General features: G+C 31.8%; 1 protein-coding gene across 3 annotated transcripts in view; it reads right to left on the bottom strand.

The window, feature by feature from the left end:
• Positions 1-3,690: 3,690 nt before the first annotated feature.
• Positions 3,691-18,381, bottom strand: part of MIOS (meiosis regulator for oocyte development) — a 30,842-nt gene continuing 16,151 nt past the window's right edge. For 2 of the 3 annotated variants that reach the window (XM_015589493.2, XM_006911937.3), the window contains 5 exons: positions 18,047-18,205; positions 14,102-14,254; positions 12,720-12,924; positions 7,606-7,735; positions 3,691-5,841 (listed from right to left, as the gene is read on the bottom strand). In XM_015589493.2, the coding sequence (XP_015444979.1) occupies positions 5,745-5,841; positions 7,606-7,735; positions 12,720-12,924; positions 14,102-14,254; positions 18,047-18,205 (744 nt within the window). In that variant the 3' untranslated portion in view covers positions 3,691-5,744. Of the gene's footprint in view, positions 5,842-6,485; positions 6,626-7,605; positions 7,736-12,719; positions 12,925-14,101; positions 14,255-18,046; positions 18,206-18,381 lie in introns of those variants that run through there. The other variant, XM_015589494.2, reaches the window with a different exon arrangement.

Raw genomic sequence — 18,381 nt, 5'->3', positions numbered from 1 at the left:
TTCTGAAAGTCCAAAATTAGAAAATTAAATAAAACAAACCTTTTTTTTTTTTTTTTTTTTGGCTCGCAGAGTCAAGATGCTTAAAGGATGTTCTTTCAGTAACTGTAAGTATTAATCTGAATGGCTTTGAGTCTGCTAAAAACTATGCTTATGTCTACCTCTTCCATTAGACACACAGTTCCTCCAGGGAAACTATGGTGCCATCAATTTCTTGAAGTCATAACCTTTCACAGGGTCTGACCCACTAACATAGGCATGCAGATGTTAGTGGTCTGTTAGAAGCATGGGCATGTGTGCATGTTCAGAATTCACCGCTTAAACTAAGTAACTCGTTATATTATTGTAAATAAATTAAGTGCATTCTAGAGTGCATTGGATAATTACGAACTAAATTTTAGACATAGAGGACAGGTTTCCTGTCACAGGCCCAGAACCAAAACAGAGAAGTCTGGAAATCTCATGAGGAACATCTAAAAGAGAGAAGTTTGAAATAAAATCATTAATTATATACCACTAACTTCAGGGAAATCAGAATTCTTTTATGGATCCATTACTCAACATGCTTAATGGAGAACAAAATGCACTATTTCCAAAATTAATGAGAGAGATGATTAAGAGTGGACCCCATCTTTTTGTTATTCCTACATATTACCACAGGTTATGAAATGTAGAAAAATGCTTTCCAATTAGATCTCAATGCTAACATCCATAATACCTTACATCAAGTTTATTTAACTCACAGAATATTCCCAGTATGTGACTGTTCATTATGGTAATAAGATACCAGTTTGTGGGTAGCTTTTATAAAAGCCAGTGATGTGTGTGTGATATGCACATTATAAATTACTGTAGAACCAGAAGATACAGATAAGCAAGAAATGTCACTTAAAAATCCCACTGTTGATGACCAGTTAATATTTTCGTAATATTCAAGTATTCCATGCAAGTATATTTATATACTATACATATAATCCTATAATTAGCCTTTCCCTCCATTTATCAGTATATCGTGAATCATTTTCTTGCCAATTAAAATGTTATCTGAATAGTTTGTCAGTATTCCATTGCACGTATGCAACAATTTCTTTAGTCTTATTAGTGGACAGTTCCAGGTTTCCAGGTTTTTATTATAAACAATACTGTGACCAACCATTTAAAAGAAATACACATCTTTGTGCACTTATCCAATCCTTTAGAAATATTCCCATTATACTATATCAAAGGGTACAAACCTTTTTAAGGCTTTTGATACATATTGTTCACCTGTCCTCAAGAACATTTGTACTGATTTAAACTCTCATAAATTGTTATCTGAAGATGTTCCTTTCCTAGATCCTTGAAAATGTATATTATTCTTTTTAATCTATATAAGCAGGTAAACAGCATCCTATTCTTTTAATCAGCATTACTTCTTTACTGATTTAACATTTATTTATATTTATTGGCCATTTTAACTTATTTTACCTGTATAAGACCTTGATCAATATTATCTATTAGTTGTGTCTTTTCTTTATGGATTTAACAATTCTCTTTGTGAAGGGTATTAAATTTGTCACGTGTGTTGTACTTTATCAGTTTGCTTACCTTTTAACTGTTTATGGTATTTTTTGCCACATCAAACTTTAAGGACTAGAAAAACAAGCAAGCACTTTCCTCTGCATTGCTATATGCAGAACTGGAGGTAACAAGAAGATCCCTGTTTTTTCCTGTCTATAATGGGAAGGATTCTAGAACTTGTCCACTAGGCATGATGCCAGCTGTTTTAGTAAAATAGGTGGAGAAAAATAAAGAAAAACCATTTCCCTTGCATGTAAAAACTAAATCTCAAAAACAAATTAGGAGTCAATTTTTTAAATGTTATCAAGTGCTTTTTATATCCAAAGAATGATTGACATGGTTTTTCTCTTTTGATACATTAACACTAAATATAATAAACCCTTGCCATAGTGGATTATTCTCTTACTCATAGCCCATAAAGTACTATACAGAAGTATAAAATAGTAATTAAAAGTACAGAGTGGGAAGTCAGACTACTGAAGTCTAAATCTTGGCTCTGCTATTTACTAGTTATGTAATGTAGGACCAGCACTCCAATGTCCCTACACCTTCTATAGAATAGAAACAGTAATGGTATACCTGCCTCACAAGGCTATGGTGAAGATGAAATAGGATAACATGCATGGTACCTGGCACATAATAAGAACCAACAGTATTATTCTCATTAATATACTATTAAATTTGATATTCATTTGACTTATGAATGTATCATATATACCTCTAAGTGAAATCAGTTCCTTGTTTTGGCAATCTATGATAATTTGACATCTGGGTTATGTCAGCTTTAAAAAAATATTTGGAAAGCTTTCCTTTTGTCTCTATATTCTGGAATAATTAATATTTTATAAAAATAGTATTTTTATTAACTGCTTTTTATAATGAGCAAAGTAACTTATAAAATTTTGAGGCAGGGGAAAAATAAGCAGATGGTGTAATGGAAGGAGTCAGAGTACTAGACAGGAGAGGAGCTGTCCTGCTAGCCCCATCTCTGCCATGGCCACATGGATCTTAAGTACTCAACATGAGGATGCTAAACTAACATGTAACACATCTCTCCCACCTCTCTAATGCTTCTACCTGAGCAGGTGTCAGACATGGTGCCTACTTACTTTAACTACAGCTATTCCAAGGGAGAACAAATCTCACAGTATACTTCCTTTTTTAATTACCACTACCACACCAACACTTTACCTTAAATGAACATCAAGTGTAATAAAATAGCAGAAAAGATTACACAGAGATAATACTGATACTTTCTCCCGTAACAGCCAGGATTTAAGAGTTGACTATAGATATGAAAACCTCAAGTTTTCAGGAGTTACTGGTCAACTGTCCAGATTCGCCAAAATTTTAATTTTCATCCCTGGGTTCACTTTCATAATACATTAAACTCTCAGCTGGCTGTTCAGAGGATTTCTTCATATAGCAAAAAGTAGTATGACAAATACAGAATGAACAAAAGTAGCTAAGTTCTATCTCCAAAGAAAATGCCATAATTTATCCAGATATGGGAAAACAAACCCTTGGGAAATTTCTACTCCTTAGACAAATGTAGACCCTTCATTTAAATTATACCATATTCAATTAAAAAATACACAAATAACTGATACAGTTAAGGTAACAATGACTGTTAGTCACTACTTATTATGTGACAGGGATATAGAACTTATTATGTGACAGGGATATAGAACTTCATGTTTATTTCATCACCTAAAACTCCCATCACCTTATAAGGTAGGTATTTCTGCACCTTGCTTTCAACATGAGAAAACTGAAGCTCAAAAAGGTCAAGTCACTTTGCCACAGAATTATCATTTAAATTTCAAAGCACACATTTAATATCGCAGTCAAATGAGTGACTGAAATTAAATTTAGCCATGCAATTAAATGCGGAACTATTTTCTTTCAAACTCTAATACTTACCATGTACAGCACTGACAATGGAAAGCTGCTTTTTGAATAGACAATTTCAAAGAATAACAACCACTCTAAAAAATACATTAAACTGAAACACAGAGCCTAAAAAAAGTTACTTCTAAGGTTAAGTATCGAATTTGCCATCAAATTAAGTACTAATATTACTTTATTGCATTATTTGTAAAGGAGTCATAGATAATTTCTAGATTAGACATATTGATTTCAACCCAGATTTATTGAATTTTTTAAAAAAATAAAAACACTTTTATTAAACACTTCTACTGAACATGTTTAGGTAAAATACCTTGTTGAGTTAATAAACCCAAACATCAATGACCTAGTAATAAAAACAGAAAAATAACTTGAATCTATTTTCATGGTCCATGTACACTGAAATGCAAAACAAACATAATAGACAATTTATATGACTATTTGAGCTTCACAGAAAATATTAGGAAGTTGACTCACAGGCATAAACCACCTTAAAAATGTCACCCTATATGATTACAGATTATTTACAGCAAGACTTTAATTATATTTTCAAAAATTATAAATATTTTAGATATAACTTTATTCTAAATATACATTCAACAATTTTATCTTATTTTACCTAAGGACTTTGAAAATGTATAAGATAGTTTGATATTACTTAGAGCTGATTTTTCATATTTAGGGCATCGTAAATTTGAAAGGAATACTTCAATTGAAGCAATTTTAAAGGTAAAGGTTATGTTGTAGTAAAATGAAATCAGGAAGATTTACTTAAGACTGGAAAAATTCCCCTTAATAGCAATCTTTAAAAAAATTATATATCATTTATATGTGTATATATATTCCAATTTTTTCATTTTAAACAAAGACTATAATCTAGGTGAGACGTTTAGAGTAGATATGCAATGTTTTCCTAGAAAAAGAACCTTTTGTATCAAATCTCAAAGTAAAAACATATTTTAATTCACTTTTTTTCAATATTTAGGTCACATCTCAAACTAACTTAATAGATCTTAGTTTCACCAGGTAAAACTGCTAACATAAAAGCTCTTAAAATTCTTTATTTTTATTCAAAAACTATGAAATAATTAAGTTTTAGGCTTACTTTTTATTGTATCTATGAATATAATTTCAACTATGAAATTCAGTTCAGTCCTCTGTATAAGTCAGAGGACAGAGAAGTATGCTACAAATCCTTTGTATTTCTCTTTCAACTGCCTACCTGTGAAAAGGAAAAATATAAACATTTAAAATAAAGGTCTTGAATTGGCCCAAATATACTTACTTTTAGAAACTTACATTTAAAGTAAATGTGTCTCCAAAGTGACCCTGTTTTTCCCCAACACCTCCCAGTTTACCTTAGAAAAAACAGGGTATTCCAAAACAGGAGGGAATTTGACAGTAGGACACACTAACATAGCTTATGCTGAATGGCTGTTCCCATATAATCTTGCATAGACTTTATGTACAGTAAAATGCTCCCAAATGATGAGCATAAGATGATGAATAGAGAGAGAGATCTCTGAAGACAAATCAGGACATTGAAAAGTAAAAGGTTGAAACTGAAATTTTTATAGCACGTTCCCTTGAAATGATCCATATTTTTCTTTTCAGAAGAGAAAATTTATAAGATATATTCATAATTTTGCCTTTTCTAGGAAGACAATGATGATGCCAAAAGATTTCTTACATTAAAATGAAAGTGTGTAAGGGAAAAGACACCTTAAAATATATACACATATATATATATCTCAACCATGCCTTGATCAAATTTATTCTCTAATGTAGGGTAGGGGCTTTCCAACTCTAAAAGTAAAAATCCAGAGTTTTAATTTTATCTGAAAGGAATCGAAGCATGGGTGAGCTTAAACTGAATCACTGAATTGGTCATTTTATCCTATTTTAAAGGTGAATAGATAAACTGAAAGATAGCCACTTTCAGCTTGGAAGATACAGATTCAAGGTCTGTTCTTGGCTGTTCCAGAAACTGTACTTGCAGTGTTTATAGGTTCAACAAAACCCTAGAAAGCTCTTCCAAAATGAATGTTTTCAACCTATTAAACAGAATTTGTGCCCATCTCTGATGTTCATTTCAGCAGCATTTGTCTCTGTGAAGCACATCGAAATCACTCAAACATCATATTGCTGATTTGATAGAATGATTTATTTTCCCATTACAGGAAAGTCATGACTGACTTGTTCTGAGGTATGTTTTTGAGCTATGAAGGACATCTATTAGAAAGCTCCACACTTGAAGGTTTCTCTTTAGGTGATAACATTTATGGCTGGACAGTCTCTGCAGGTACCAGATTCCCTGTTGTATCCAACTGCATACATTTACACGTGCATGCAGACACGGGACACTCTGCATGGTCCCTAAAAAATAGGTCAAGTGACAGTTAAAAATATAAATCATACATACATATATATGTACTACATTTATTTATCTGTAGCTTATCTATATCTATAATGCAATTTTTCAAAATGGTATTTGGAAAAATACAGGAATTAAAACCCCAAAACGAAAAGCATTAAAAGCATTAAATTAGAAGTGACTGCCAAGATGAACTTAGGGAGAAAGTTACTGAAAAACAAATAGCTTTAGTTTCTAAATATATAACAAGATATCTCATTTACAGTTTTAAAGTGACAAAGATGTGCTCAGAGTTTAAATTAAAGCCAATGTGACAAACCGGGTGTAAAAGCTATAGCAATAAGGATTACAGGGCCGCTGGCACTATTCAAAGTAAACAGTAAACATGGTCTTGAGAGTCTCCATTGCACAAGGGGCTTTCTTTCTACATAACAAGTTTATTTAGAAGATAACTGATGCAAGTAGTTTGATATGCACTCTATCATTTAACTTATAGTTCAATTACATATTACATATGATAGGATATTCAGTTAGTTGTAAGAAAGTATAAACATATCCTTTCCCCAAGTAAAGAATCCTATTCAAATACTTAACCCATACATCATATTTAAACTATTTATTATATGTTTTAATTTTATCATTTAAGATTACAGAGGATACCTAATAATGGAAATGTTGACACCACCTTTGTTAACTCAGGTGACGGTAAAGAAGAATTTCATCCTTTGGCTGCATAAACCTGAATTATTTAAAAGGCCATCTGTTTCATCTCCTCTAACTCCAAGCCTATTAAAGAAAAAATGTGCTAACTACCTTTGAAAGGGTCTCATTCCTTTCAAAAATAATTAGTCTAAACTTACTAAGTAATCGGGATATTCATGTATTTAATTGGGATACAGTCAATATGTGTAATTATTCAAACTAAGAATCTGAATCAATAACAAAGTAAAAAAATTATCTAAACTACAGTAGATAAAAACCAAATTGAAAATGACAATTAACAAGTATGATTTTACCAAATAAAGATTATAATCATTTATCATTAAAATGTAAGGTAAATAACAAATAGAAATTTAATAACAGTGAACCTTTACTGAGAACTTACTATGTGTAGGCACTATTCTAAGCATTTATTATATAAACTCACTTAACAACAGAAAGTTTTCCTTTATGTTTTTTTTTGGGAGGGGGAAAGGAGGAGGTAGGAAATGGAAGCCATTGTTAACAAAACCGAATAATAGTAATAATGTGCCAAAACAAATGATACTTTTGTATTTTAGAATACATAAAACATTATTTCCTAGCATATATCTATAAAATGATCACTGATTACAGCATTGCCAATTTGGAAATGTTTAGTCAATTATGGGCCAATAAATTTAATAGTACAATTTTCTGTTTTAATTTCATTCCTTTATTCATTTTGATAAATATTTCCTACTTTATCACAGGCAAATAGAACAAATCAGATGGGAATTTAGTAGGCAGCATTAAACAAATCACCACAAAAGGCAATTTTCAAATATAAATTGTAATAGCTTTAATAAAGGAAAAGCATACTTTATTAAGAAAGCATAATGAAAGAAACCAGTTTTGACTGGGATGAAAATAGATAAGACCTCACTAAGTAAGTGATACTTAAACAGAATCTTGAAGACAGGAGCTTCTAGGCAAAGGTTTCAGAGAACATTCTAGGCAGTAGTGATTGCATTAAAAAGAAAAAAAAAAGTAGACGAAGAAGAAAAAAGAAGGAATGTGCTCATTACCTGAACCAACTAAGCATATGTCCAGCATGCCCACCGTGCCTGCAATTGTGACACCATGTAAACCAGTTGTTAAACTGAGCCAATTTTTTGTCCTTGCTCAAATCTACTTTTTCATCTGATTTGGATCCTCCTATGGGTTAAAGAAAATGATCTTCATTAACTACATCAAAAGAATATTTTAATCAAAGATTCTTAAAAGGTATTTCTAAAATTATGTCAAAATACAAATCATATATTATACTGAAATAGTAATTTTAATTCTAGGATCTAGTTTAGATTTAAAAAAATACCAAATAAAAGGAGTTTCCTTATAGTTTTGATAGCCAATAAAAAAATTGAAAAATATGAAGTATCAAACCCACCAAGAAGCTATCTGAATTAACAGCTTTAGAGAAATAATCAGTAGTTTAAAAATCTTCCCACAAAACGAATACCAAGTCCAGTTTACAAGTGAGTTCTACCGAACATTGAAAGAACAGGTAATTTGCATCTATACAAACTCTTTCAAAGAACAGGAAAAGAGGGGAAATTTCCCAAAGCACTTCATGACGCTGGCATAACTCTGCTAACAAAACCAGACAAAGATAATATGAGGAAGGAAGACTGCAGGCCAATCTCACTCCTGAAGAGACACATAAAAATCCTAGGTAAAACATTAGCAAACAGTATGATTTAGCAATTCTACTTCTAGGTAAACACACTGGAGGAACTTTATACACGCTAAAATAGATATAAGCAGAAATGTTAATAGCAGCATTGTTCATAATAGTAAAAAATCTGGAAACAACCCAAGTGTCCATCAATAGCAGAGTGAAAAAACTGCTATAATCATAAATGGAATAATAGTAATGAAAAATGAATAAACTACAGCTATATTCATCAGCATAACTGAAACTAAAAAAAAAAAAAAAAAGATAAAACTCCAATGTTGACCAAAAAAGGCAAATCAAAGGATATATTCCGCATGATTCACTCGTATAGAATTTAAAACAGACAAAACTAAACATGTGATAAAACTATACAGAGATGCTAGAGACTGAATAACACACAATTTAGGACAGTTGTCCTCTGGGGAGGAAGAAAGAGGTGTGACCAGGCAGAGAGAAATGATCAAAGGCACTAGTATAGACAACGTTATCTCAAGCAGGATAGGGGACTCACTGGATGTCTGATTTACTGCAGTACATGAAAATACATTCCTATCTGTGTTATAGGTCATAAATACTGAAGAAAAATGTGTTATTACACATGCATGGTCATACATGTACATCTCGATGCATATATTTATGTAACATTTAGTGCTCAAAAAATGCTCATTCTATTCATTTTGGTCACCTTAACATGTTTTCTTGTTCTAAAACAACAAATGAAATTAAAATATTTTAAGATTGTATATAATTAGAGACAAAAAAGTAAGTAAAAATGTTAAGTTTAATTAAGCAATGTGTACCTATTACGACATGATGTCATGTGCAAAATTTCCCCTGGACCATTGTTGGTCACTCTTTAATAACCCCAGGTATAGTCTTGAACAGTTTTTTAAAATTACCCACCTGTAATGATATGAAGGTGGAAAGGATATGTAAGTGGTTCAAGAATTTAAGATGTAAATACACTAAAATTCTTCCTAAAAATTTCATGAAAACAATTAACAATGAAAAAGGGGAAAAAAGTGAAAAGAAAATATATACCGTTTAAAGATAAATTTTTATACTTTTGTGTTAATGATTCTCACTTTGTTTTTGTAAATTCTAATATACACAGAACACAGACTGAATCCAGAAAAGAATAATCCTTATGTTTCTCTGATGAGAGTTGAAAATATTAAGGTCTACCTTGCTGCTGCATGAAAAACTTTTTATTTTTTAAATTTTTTTAAGAGAAGTAAACGTTTTCTTTCACACACACACAAAAAGCTGGCTATGCTGTGAAAAGGCTTTTTAAAATCAAGTAGCTTTAAATCTTAAAAGATTTATAATGAATTATGAAGATAAATGCTACAGAACAGTTGAGGGAAAGACTTTCACTTAGGCGTTTAATAATAACAATAGAAGAGTGAGAAAGAAACCAGTACAATCTAACTTTAAAAATCATACCTAGAAGTTAAGCTCTATAAGGGCAGGGATTTTTGTCTGTTTTGCTCACTATAACATTTCTGGCAATGAGAACATAGGTACTATTTATAAATATAACAAGTAGTTATAAATATTTATAAATATAGTTGACCCCTGAACACAGGGGTTAGGAGCGCCGACCCCTGTGCAGTCTAAAATCCAAGTATAACTTTTTACTCTCCAAATCTTAACTACAAGTCTTCCTCAGTATCCACTGGAGACTGGTTCTAGGACTCCTGTGGATAGTAGGTGCTCAAGTTGCCTATATAAAATGGCACAGAACAATCCACGGATTCCCAACTGCATATAGAAAATGCTGCTTAAATACTATTTTGATCTGTGGTTGGTTGAATTTGCAGATGCGAAACCTGGGGATGCGGAAGACCAACTGTATATTTAATGAAAAAAATCTGAGAATAAGTGAACCCATGCAGATCGAACCATGTTGTTTCAGGGTCAACCATAATTATAAACATCTGTAATCATAAACTCTACTGAAAGTTTCAACAGAGTCCCAATCTTCAAAGCACAATTGAGTGTAAAAATATGCAACTCTGAGGTAAATAAGCTTATGGAAATCCTGGACATTTGGATCATGAAATGTGATAAATGAATGCAATCTCTAATAGCAGGAGGGTTTGTACACCTGAATCTTTAAACTCCCATGAGCCGGCATCTGATTTCTAATGGGTCCTGTTTTATTTTGGAACTCAGATTCTTCTCATTTTACATACCAAAAAAGTATATGTTTATTATTTGTAAGTAGCTCAGAGATGCCTTTAAAGATCATAGTCAGGCTCCCCTATTTTTCTTACACTATTTCCTATTAGTCCACTTCCTATGCCCTTGTCACAATGATGCACATGCTAGTTTCCATACACTCTCTGAGCATACCCACCAATTTACCCTAGTTCATGCTGTTTACTCTTTGTCTATGACCTGGAAAAGCGTCCCTAAAATCTTCACATATTTAAATCTATCAAACTTTAAAGGACTAGCTTAAATGGCATTTTCTTTTGAAGTCTTCTGGATATCCTTCATCTGGAAGTAATGTTTCCTCTTTCAAAATTCCTAACACTTTCTTCACATAATATCCCTTATTTGCCTCAGGGAGCTAAGTGTATTTCAGAATTCAAAATGTGTTGGAATTTTAGAAAAATAATGAGCAAATATCATAAAACACCTCCAGGAAAGTCTGAAGCATCACCCTGTCATCACACATAAGTATTTCTGCAGTGAAACATATGAATATTCACAAATAAATAAGAGAAATAAAAACCTTAATAGTCTCATGTCAATTCTGAAAAGGTTTTTGTTTGGTCAAATGAGATTATAAATTTATTTTTTAAAAAGTTTGGATTTTCATATCTTTTTAGAGATTTTGGAATGACAAATAAGGGAGTCTGGACCAGTATTTATTTTCACTGTACACTCTAAGCTCCATGAGAATCTTTGATTCATCCAGTGCATGAGCCTTCTCTTAGTGTATTAAACAAGTGCTCAAATATATATTTATATAAAGAAATTATTTCTGAAGCAAATTAGAAAAATATTTCTCAGGCAAATGTTAATATTTGATAAACCTGAGTGTTTGATATATATTAAATTAATAGTCTCCATAACAGAGAGCTTGAGATGTTTTAAGATTTAATTTTCTTCAAATTCTAGAAAATTGTTTTTATCTTTTCTTAACCTATTTCAAAACAGGGAAGAATGAAAAGCTATTATCTAGCAAAAAGGAACAATACTCGGGCCATTAGAGCTTCCTGGGGCTTAGGGTCCAAAAGATGTATAAATTTAACTATTATAATGTATCTCAACTCAGTTCACAAAGAACTTAATTACTAATCTCCTCCTTGTTCTTTCACTGTAGCAGATTTTTATTTTCTATTTATTATTATCGAGGCCATAAAAAAAGTGACCAACATGCAATGTATAAAGTGAAAATCCTTGACTAAAATTTAAATAGAAACACATACATTTGAAAACATTACATATTGCCTTTGTTTAAAAAAAGGCATCTAGACTGAAAAATACGCAGCCAATGATACCAGGAAATCTTTCATAGATGTTAATGTAACAATTAAAAAGGCTACTTACATGAATAAGCTGCAGAAAAGAATTACAAAATTTCATAACTAGAAAGGATCTCCCAGTCCAACATTTTATATAAAAAAGAGCTAAAGTAATGCTCAATGTCACAGACCGAATGTCAGAGCTAGAACTAAAACACACATTCTGACAGCGTATCCAGTTCTTTATTCATTATCTACTAAATCAGTATGCCAAATATTCAAAAGTTTTTAATTAAAATTTTTGCCATTTTATCATATTCGAGTTATATAAATAGCTGGAATATTTCCAGCTACTGGGTACATTATATTCAATTATCTACTATTCTCAAAATGTTTTTCTATAAGTTTACTATAAGCAGTAAACAATAATCCTAATATTTCTAACCATTAAAAAATATTTATGTAGAATATATTTACTAGGTAACTGACAAACATAGCAGAAACAGCACCAAAACTTACAAGTAAAGGGATCTGACTTCTAGGTTAATACTTTCTCTATGCATTTCACAGCAGATTTTGAAGTTGAAATAAGAGTAAATGTGAAAGAGCTTTGAGGCTATCAAAGTACTGCATACAAGGTAATTTTTAATAGATGAGGGCACACTAACTTTTAAATATAAAATTCGAGGGAACTCCTCTTAGAAACAGTGACAAGACAATGGTATAATTATAAAATTACTTAACATTTAAGCTCTTCTTGCTATTTTCAAATTGGCCAGAATTTGTGAGACTATCTAAGATATCATGGGTATAGATTTTACTTTTAATGTACAGATTTTATAAACTATAGAGAACTCAGGCCAACAAAGTGGCTCACTCTTAGAAATAATATAAAATCAAGTTTAGTATATCTTTTATTTACAACATTAAATTAATTATGTAGAAACAATTCAGCTCAGAAAAGTATACTGTAGAATTGTCATACCAGGACAGCTAGAAACAGGTGTTCCCATATTAATGAGACAAAGTGCACATCGAGGAAGGGGTTTTCGACAGCCAGGGCAACTTGTGACTTTAGATTTTGTTGGTGAGCCACTGACACCATACTGACTAAAACCTCTGCCCTGATGAGGCACAGTTGAACAACTGTAGGAGATAGACTTGCCACAGAAATTGCAACTCACAAACACCTATGGAAAAATAAAAGGAGTTAAAATATAATGCAAACTTTATAAATAAAATAAATAATTCAGTTTGATCCTAACAAATTACTTTAATGTTTAAACTTTATTTTCTATTATCTGCTAAGTTTGACTAGCTCTCATTTTATTTCAACTTAGCAGTTACATTATTTGAGTACTTTTCTGTCACCTTTGTTTAGTTTTATATTCTTCCTAATACCACTGATGTACAACAGATAAACTTAGTAACATTAGATTCCCAACGTTTTAGAGTTCACACTAGACATTAAAAAATATCCCAGTATGAATTCTGACACAAAGTTCTATGTTATAATCTCCTGAACAAAATTTTCTTGTAAAGAAAACACTCATTTCCTAAGATAAAAAGAATAATGTAAATAGTTAAAAACGTTAAAATAATAGCAATAGAAACTGTTCATTTTGCTTTTATTTTAAACTCCTAGGCTCTTGAACACTTATCATATAGATCAGTAACAAATATTATCATGTTGTGCTATTTTACTAACACTCAAATTGTTTTAATAGAACTAATTTCTCATTCTAAATTAAGAAAATAGCACCATCCAGTGCTCACATTGAGGATATATCTGATATTTAATGTCTGAACTTAGATATATAGTGATCTCATGTCATGTGCTTTATGAGATAATGATTTTTTTTAAATTAATGCTAAAAGAAAAAAAACTAAAATTTTCATGTGTAATCAGACATATAGATATATATGTATACACTGTTAAAAAAATCCTGCCTTATAGTGCAGAAAAGAATACATAAATGGAATTTATAAGATCATATAATAGTTTAGATTCTGAAAGAACTTGGAATATACTGGAAAACTTCAGACAGCCCGAGGGCTGATTTGGATTTGCCTAAAATCCACTAAGCCTGCAGTGTTTTGCTGTGTCTCAGACTAAAGCTCAAGCCACTGAGATGATTACTAGGAAGTGGCAGGATCAACAAAAATAGGAAGATCAAGGACAAAATGCAGTCTGAGATTGATAAAGACATAGATGGGAACTCAATATAAACAAAAGAATGAGCTAATACTAATTTATTAAATTGCACTCTAAATTTATCTCACATAACATGCTGGAAACACTTCTATTTTTGGCTGGACTACTAGGTACATGTTACGATTTTATTCTCTCTAAAATCACATACTTACCTGTGCTAAAGGCTTGGAACTGGGATCCAACTTACTTCTGTGAATATCGAATTCAGCTCGTTTGTGCCAAAACCTCCAGGCATCTAATAAATTCCTATAATTCTCAATCCAGTACTGAACTCTTTCATCTTTAAGAACATCTAATGGAGAACCCTAAAAAGAAAATATGAGTTATTTCAGTTTTAAAATTTCCTGGATAAACCAGATGATTCTAGGTAACAAGTTAGTATGAGTCACAGAGAAGAAAGAGGCCTCCTTTTTGCCAAAAGCTGGCTCCTAGTGAAGATATAGATAAATAATTGATAGAAACTCCATTAATTTACCTTAAGCTGACCTATACTAATGACAGAAATATGAACTGTATATATCATTATATCTGGCCAGGGAAATATTATTCTCTATTTCTTACTGAAGGTTAAAAACCCAAGAGCAAATAATTCACCTTCCTGGTTGAATGCAGTATAGAATGATGTGAACACTATTTGGCCCAACAATTAAAACCTCTAGGTTCACAAAATTTGTTTACAATCTAATCTGAATGCACATCAAAACTGCTTAATCACGTTTAAAGTAATACTAAGCCTGGTCTTTCATATCTAGAGATGCACTGTAAACCAAGATGCTGTTTTTTGTACATCTATTTATCTGAAAGTTAAACTTGTCTATTGTTTCTCTTGCTCACAGACAAAACATACATTTATCACCTTAAAAAGTAAAAAGAAATAAAACCAAACCAAAAATGTTCCTCCTTCTTATGCCCCTAGGCCATAATGAAAATTTGTTTTCCTTAAATTTACTTTAGATTTCTTCTCATTAAGAAATTTAATTTCTTGCCAGTAAGACTTTCCCTAAACCTGTATTTTCCCCGGCAGCTGTGACATTTCACTTTTCACCTATGCTTGCTTTTAGGTCCTCACAGAATATTTTAGCCCTGTCCAGCATATCTTCCTAAACTTCACATGATGAAGAACGTAGAGAAAGCCTCGACTCCAATGATGCCACGGGCATTAATCTGAAGTACAGTTTTCTCAGTTGTATTTGGTAGCCAGATAGAAAATTTCAAAACTCAGCATGCATCTTACTTATGAAAAAAATAGAAGAAATCTGTAACAGCTAATAAATCAATCTATCTTTAGACATTCCATCAAAATAGAAGCAGCATATCTTTCACCTATTAATTAGGTAGTAATTTCAATTACCAGAGTTAAATTTAGCTAAAAGAACATGTAAAAATTTAGTTGACAACTTCATTTCTTAAAAAAGTAAACATCTACTCTAGTCCTAATTATGACCAACTTAGTGGGAACTAAATATTAAAGTAGAATACAACATCTGGTTTGAAAAGAAAATTCACAGAAAAACAGGAAATCTTCATACTCCCACTCCTGTGTCTTACGTGACAGTAAAGACAAACTAAGAAAGAATTTGGTCAATTCATATTTAGTAAGTCTCTAGATCTGTCCCAATAAAATCTATTATCAAGCTCTAACAAAATCTGCAGAGAAAACAGTTCAGAGATTAAATCTGACCAAATTAGAAGGGCTTGCGAAACTCCTTAGGCTTACAACAGGTCCACAGTAGCAAAATATAAAACCAAAGTGAACAAGTAATTGAACTTCCAAAAGCATTAACCAAAATTCTTCGGAAAAAGGTAAAAGGATCCAGAGCTCTATAATGTTACTGTTCACAACATGCAGTATTCAATGAAAATCAGTAGACATATAAACAGGTAAATGTGGCTTGAAGTCAAGGAAAAAGGCAGTCAAAAAATAAAAAGAAACCTAAAATAGCCCATATGTTAGAGTTAGCTGACAATGAGTTCAATGCAGCTATTGGACATGTTCAAAGACTTAAAGAGAAAGTGTTTTAATTAGTGAATAGATAGGGATATGAGCTGAAAAATATAAACTATAAAAAAACTGATTCTAGAACTAAAAAGTACAACTAAAATTAAGTATTCTCTGGAAATATTGACATCAGAAAGCAGGTGACAGGAGAGTCAATGAAAAAATCAGTAGAATTTATTCCATTTGAAGAAAAAGGGAAAAAAAGGTGGAAGAAAAATGAACAGTCTCAGATACCAATGGGATAATATCAAATGGTTTAATATATATGTAATATAGTCCAAGAAAAGAAATAATGCCTGAACACTTCCCAAATCTGATGAAAAACAATGACTTACAAATCCAAGAAGCTCAGTGAATCACAAGCAGGATAAAAAGAACCACACTAGGTATCAAGGTTAAACTGCTGAAAATCAAAAAGAAAATCTTGAAAGCAGCCCGAGGAAAAAAAAAACATTACATAGTGAAACAAAGATAATAGCTGACTTCTCATCAGAAACAATGGTGACCAGACTATAAAACTACATCTAAGTGGTGAAAGCAAAACAAGAATAAAATGGACATTTTCAGTTAAAATGAAGCTGAGAGAATCTGTCACCAGTAAATCCGTACAAGAAATGCTAAAGAGAAAGACCAAAGAGAAATTATATCCGATAAAATTTGAGTCTATTGGTCTAAGCAGGAATAATAAATAAGTAAATAAATATGAAAGCTCATGTTTTCACTCTTCACATAATTTATATAAAAATAACTGTTCAAAGCAAAAATAATAAAATTTGGAATTTATAACATTTGTAGATGTAAAATATATGACAATAGGAAGAGGGTGTACAAATGGAATTTACATTTGTGAAACATGAAATATGAAGCAAAAAGCAGAAAGTGTTAGGTGTGGGGTCTGAAAGAGAAAGGGTGGAGTAGGAAGCATAATGTATCAGGTGTGAAACATGAAGTATGAGGAGGTAAGTATGACTAATGAGTTAAGAATGCATATTGTTAGAACCTGAGCAACTACTTTAAAAAAAGATAATGAAAAGGTGTATAGCTAAAAAGCCAAGAGATGAAATAAAGAATTACTGAAATATTCAATTAGCCCAAAAGAAGGCAGGAAAGGAACAGAAAAAAGGAAGAAAAAAATGGAAAACAAATAACAAGATGGTAGACTTAATTTTGACCATATAACTCGAGAAAATATTCCATTAAAAGCAGCTGTATATGAGATTTTTTAAAAACAAGATCCCATTACATACTTGCCTGCATTTTAAATATATTTTATAAATTTTGTTAAAAGGTTAGCAATCCATTGCACTCTGTAGCCATACATCTACAGTTTAACAGATGTCATCTCATTTTAGTAAGAAAAAAATGATGCATTATGTTTAGATGGCCACCTTTCCTTCCATGGACAGTGGCCTGATACCTTAGGGTAAATTTACATTGTGGTTTGTTCATAAGAAAATAGGGTGGGGGAAAAGGCATTTTACTATGTTTACCCAGCACATGGCATCCTATAATATTGTATAAAAGGATGAGAACAGGAAAGAAGACATCAAGCATGAAAGGATTTGATTAGCTGGAGGGCTACAGAAAATCTCAGTGAAATGCTCTAAATTTTCACCAAATTTCCAACAACAGTAAACTAAAAGGGAACCTTTGCCAGGAATCTGTTTGTAGCCACTGGACAGTAAAAACAGAGAAGATAGATGAAATGGATACCCAAATCATGTCCACTGATAATAAAAAGGGTAAACAAGAGTTAAGAGAATTGTGGGATAACCTGCCTCTCTCTCCTGCAGAAGGTGCAGTTCAGTAAACTGGAGAAGGTGGAAAGAGGTGTCTCTGCTCCATTTGAGCTTTACATAAAATCAAGACTGACACTTCCCGAAGTGAACGGAAAAACTGGACAACCCAATGTGGGAATCTAAGGGACAGTAAGATGAGGCAGAAGTCCTCTGTAAGCCAAATGATTAGGTTAAAGTTAAATGCCTTCTAAAGATCCAAAACAATCAAAAGAGCATACCCACTCAATGAGAAAAGAAAATACAGAATGTGGTTAAACTTATTTTTTTTTCTCTTTAAACTGCTGCCATGATGCACTAACCTGTAACATGCAGTAACTTGCTGTTTGGACATCTCCAGTCCTATCGACATAACTCTCCATTAAGTCTACTCCATCTTTAGTAAGTCCAGTAAGTAATATCCCTTCCAAATTTCCAGCCTCTTTCATTTCATTGGTCAACTTTTCGATGTATCTATTTAACTGGAAAATTCAAAGTGATTTTTTCTGAAGCAATCCATTTCACTATACCTTTTGTACTTCAAAACTTCTACATCTAGAATAATTTTATTCTTAATAAAAAACATTTTAAAATAAAAGTCCTTGGAAAAAAATCTAGATATGTGATCGCTAAGAAGTCTGTGTCTATTATAAATTAC

Source organism: Pteropus alecto, unplaced genomic scaffold (genome assembly GCF_000325575.1).
Source record: "Pteropus alecto unplaced genomic scaffold, ASM32557v1 scaffold21, whole genome shotgun sequence".
NCBI lineage: Eukaryota > Metazoa > Chordata > Mammalia > Chiroptera > Pteropodidae > Pteropus > Pteropus alecto.
Note: the sequence above shows the minus strand (reverse complement) of the source record. Positions and strands in the feature narration are given on the sequence as shown.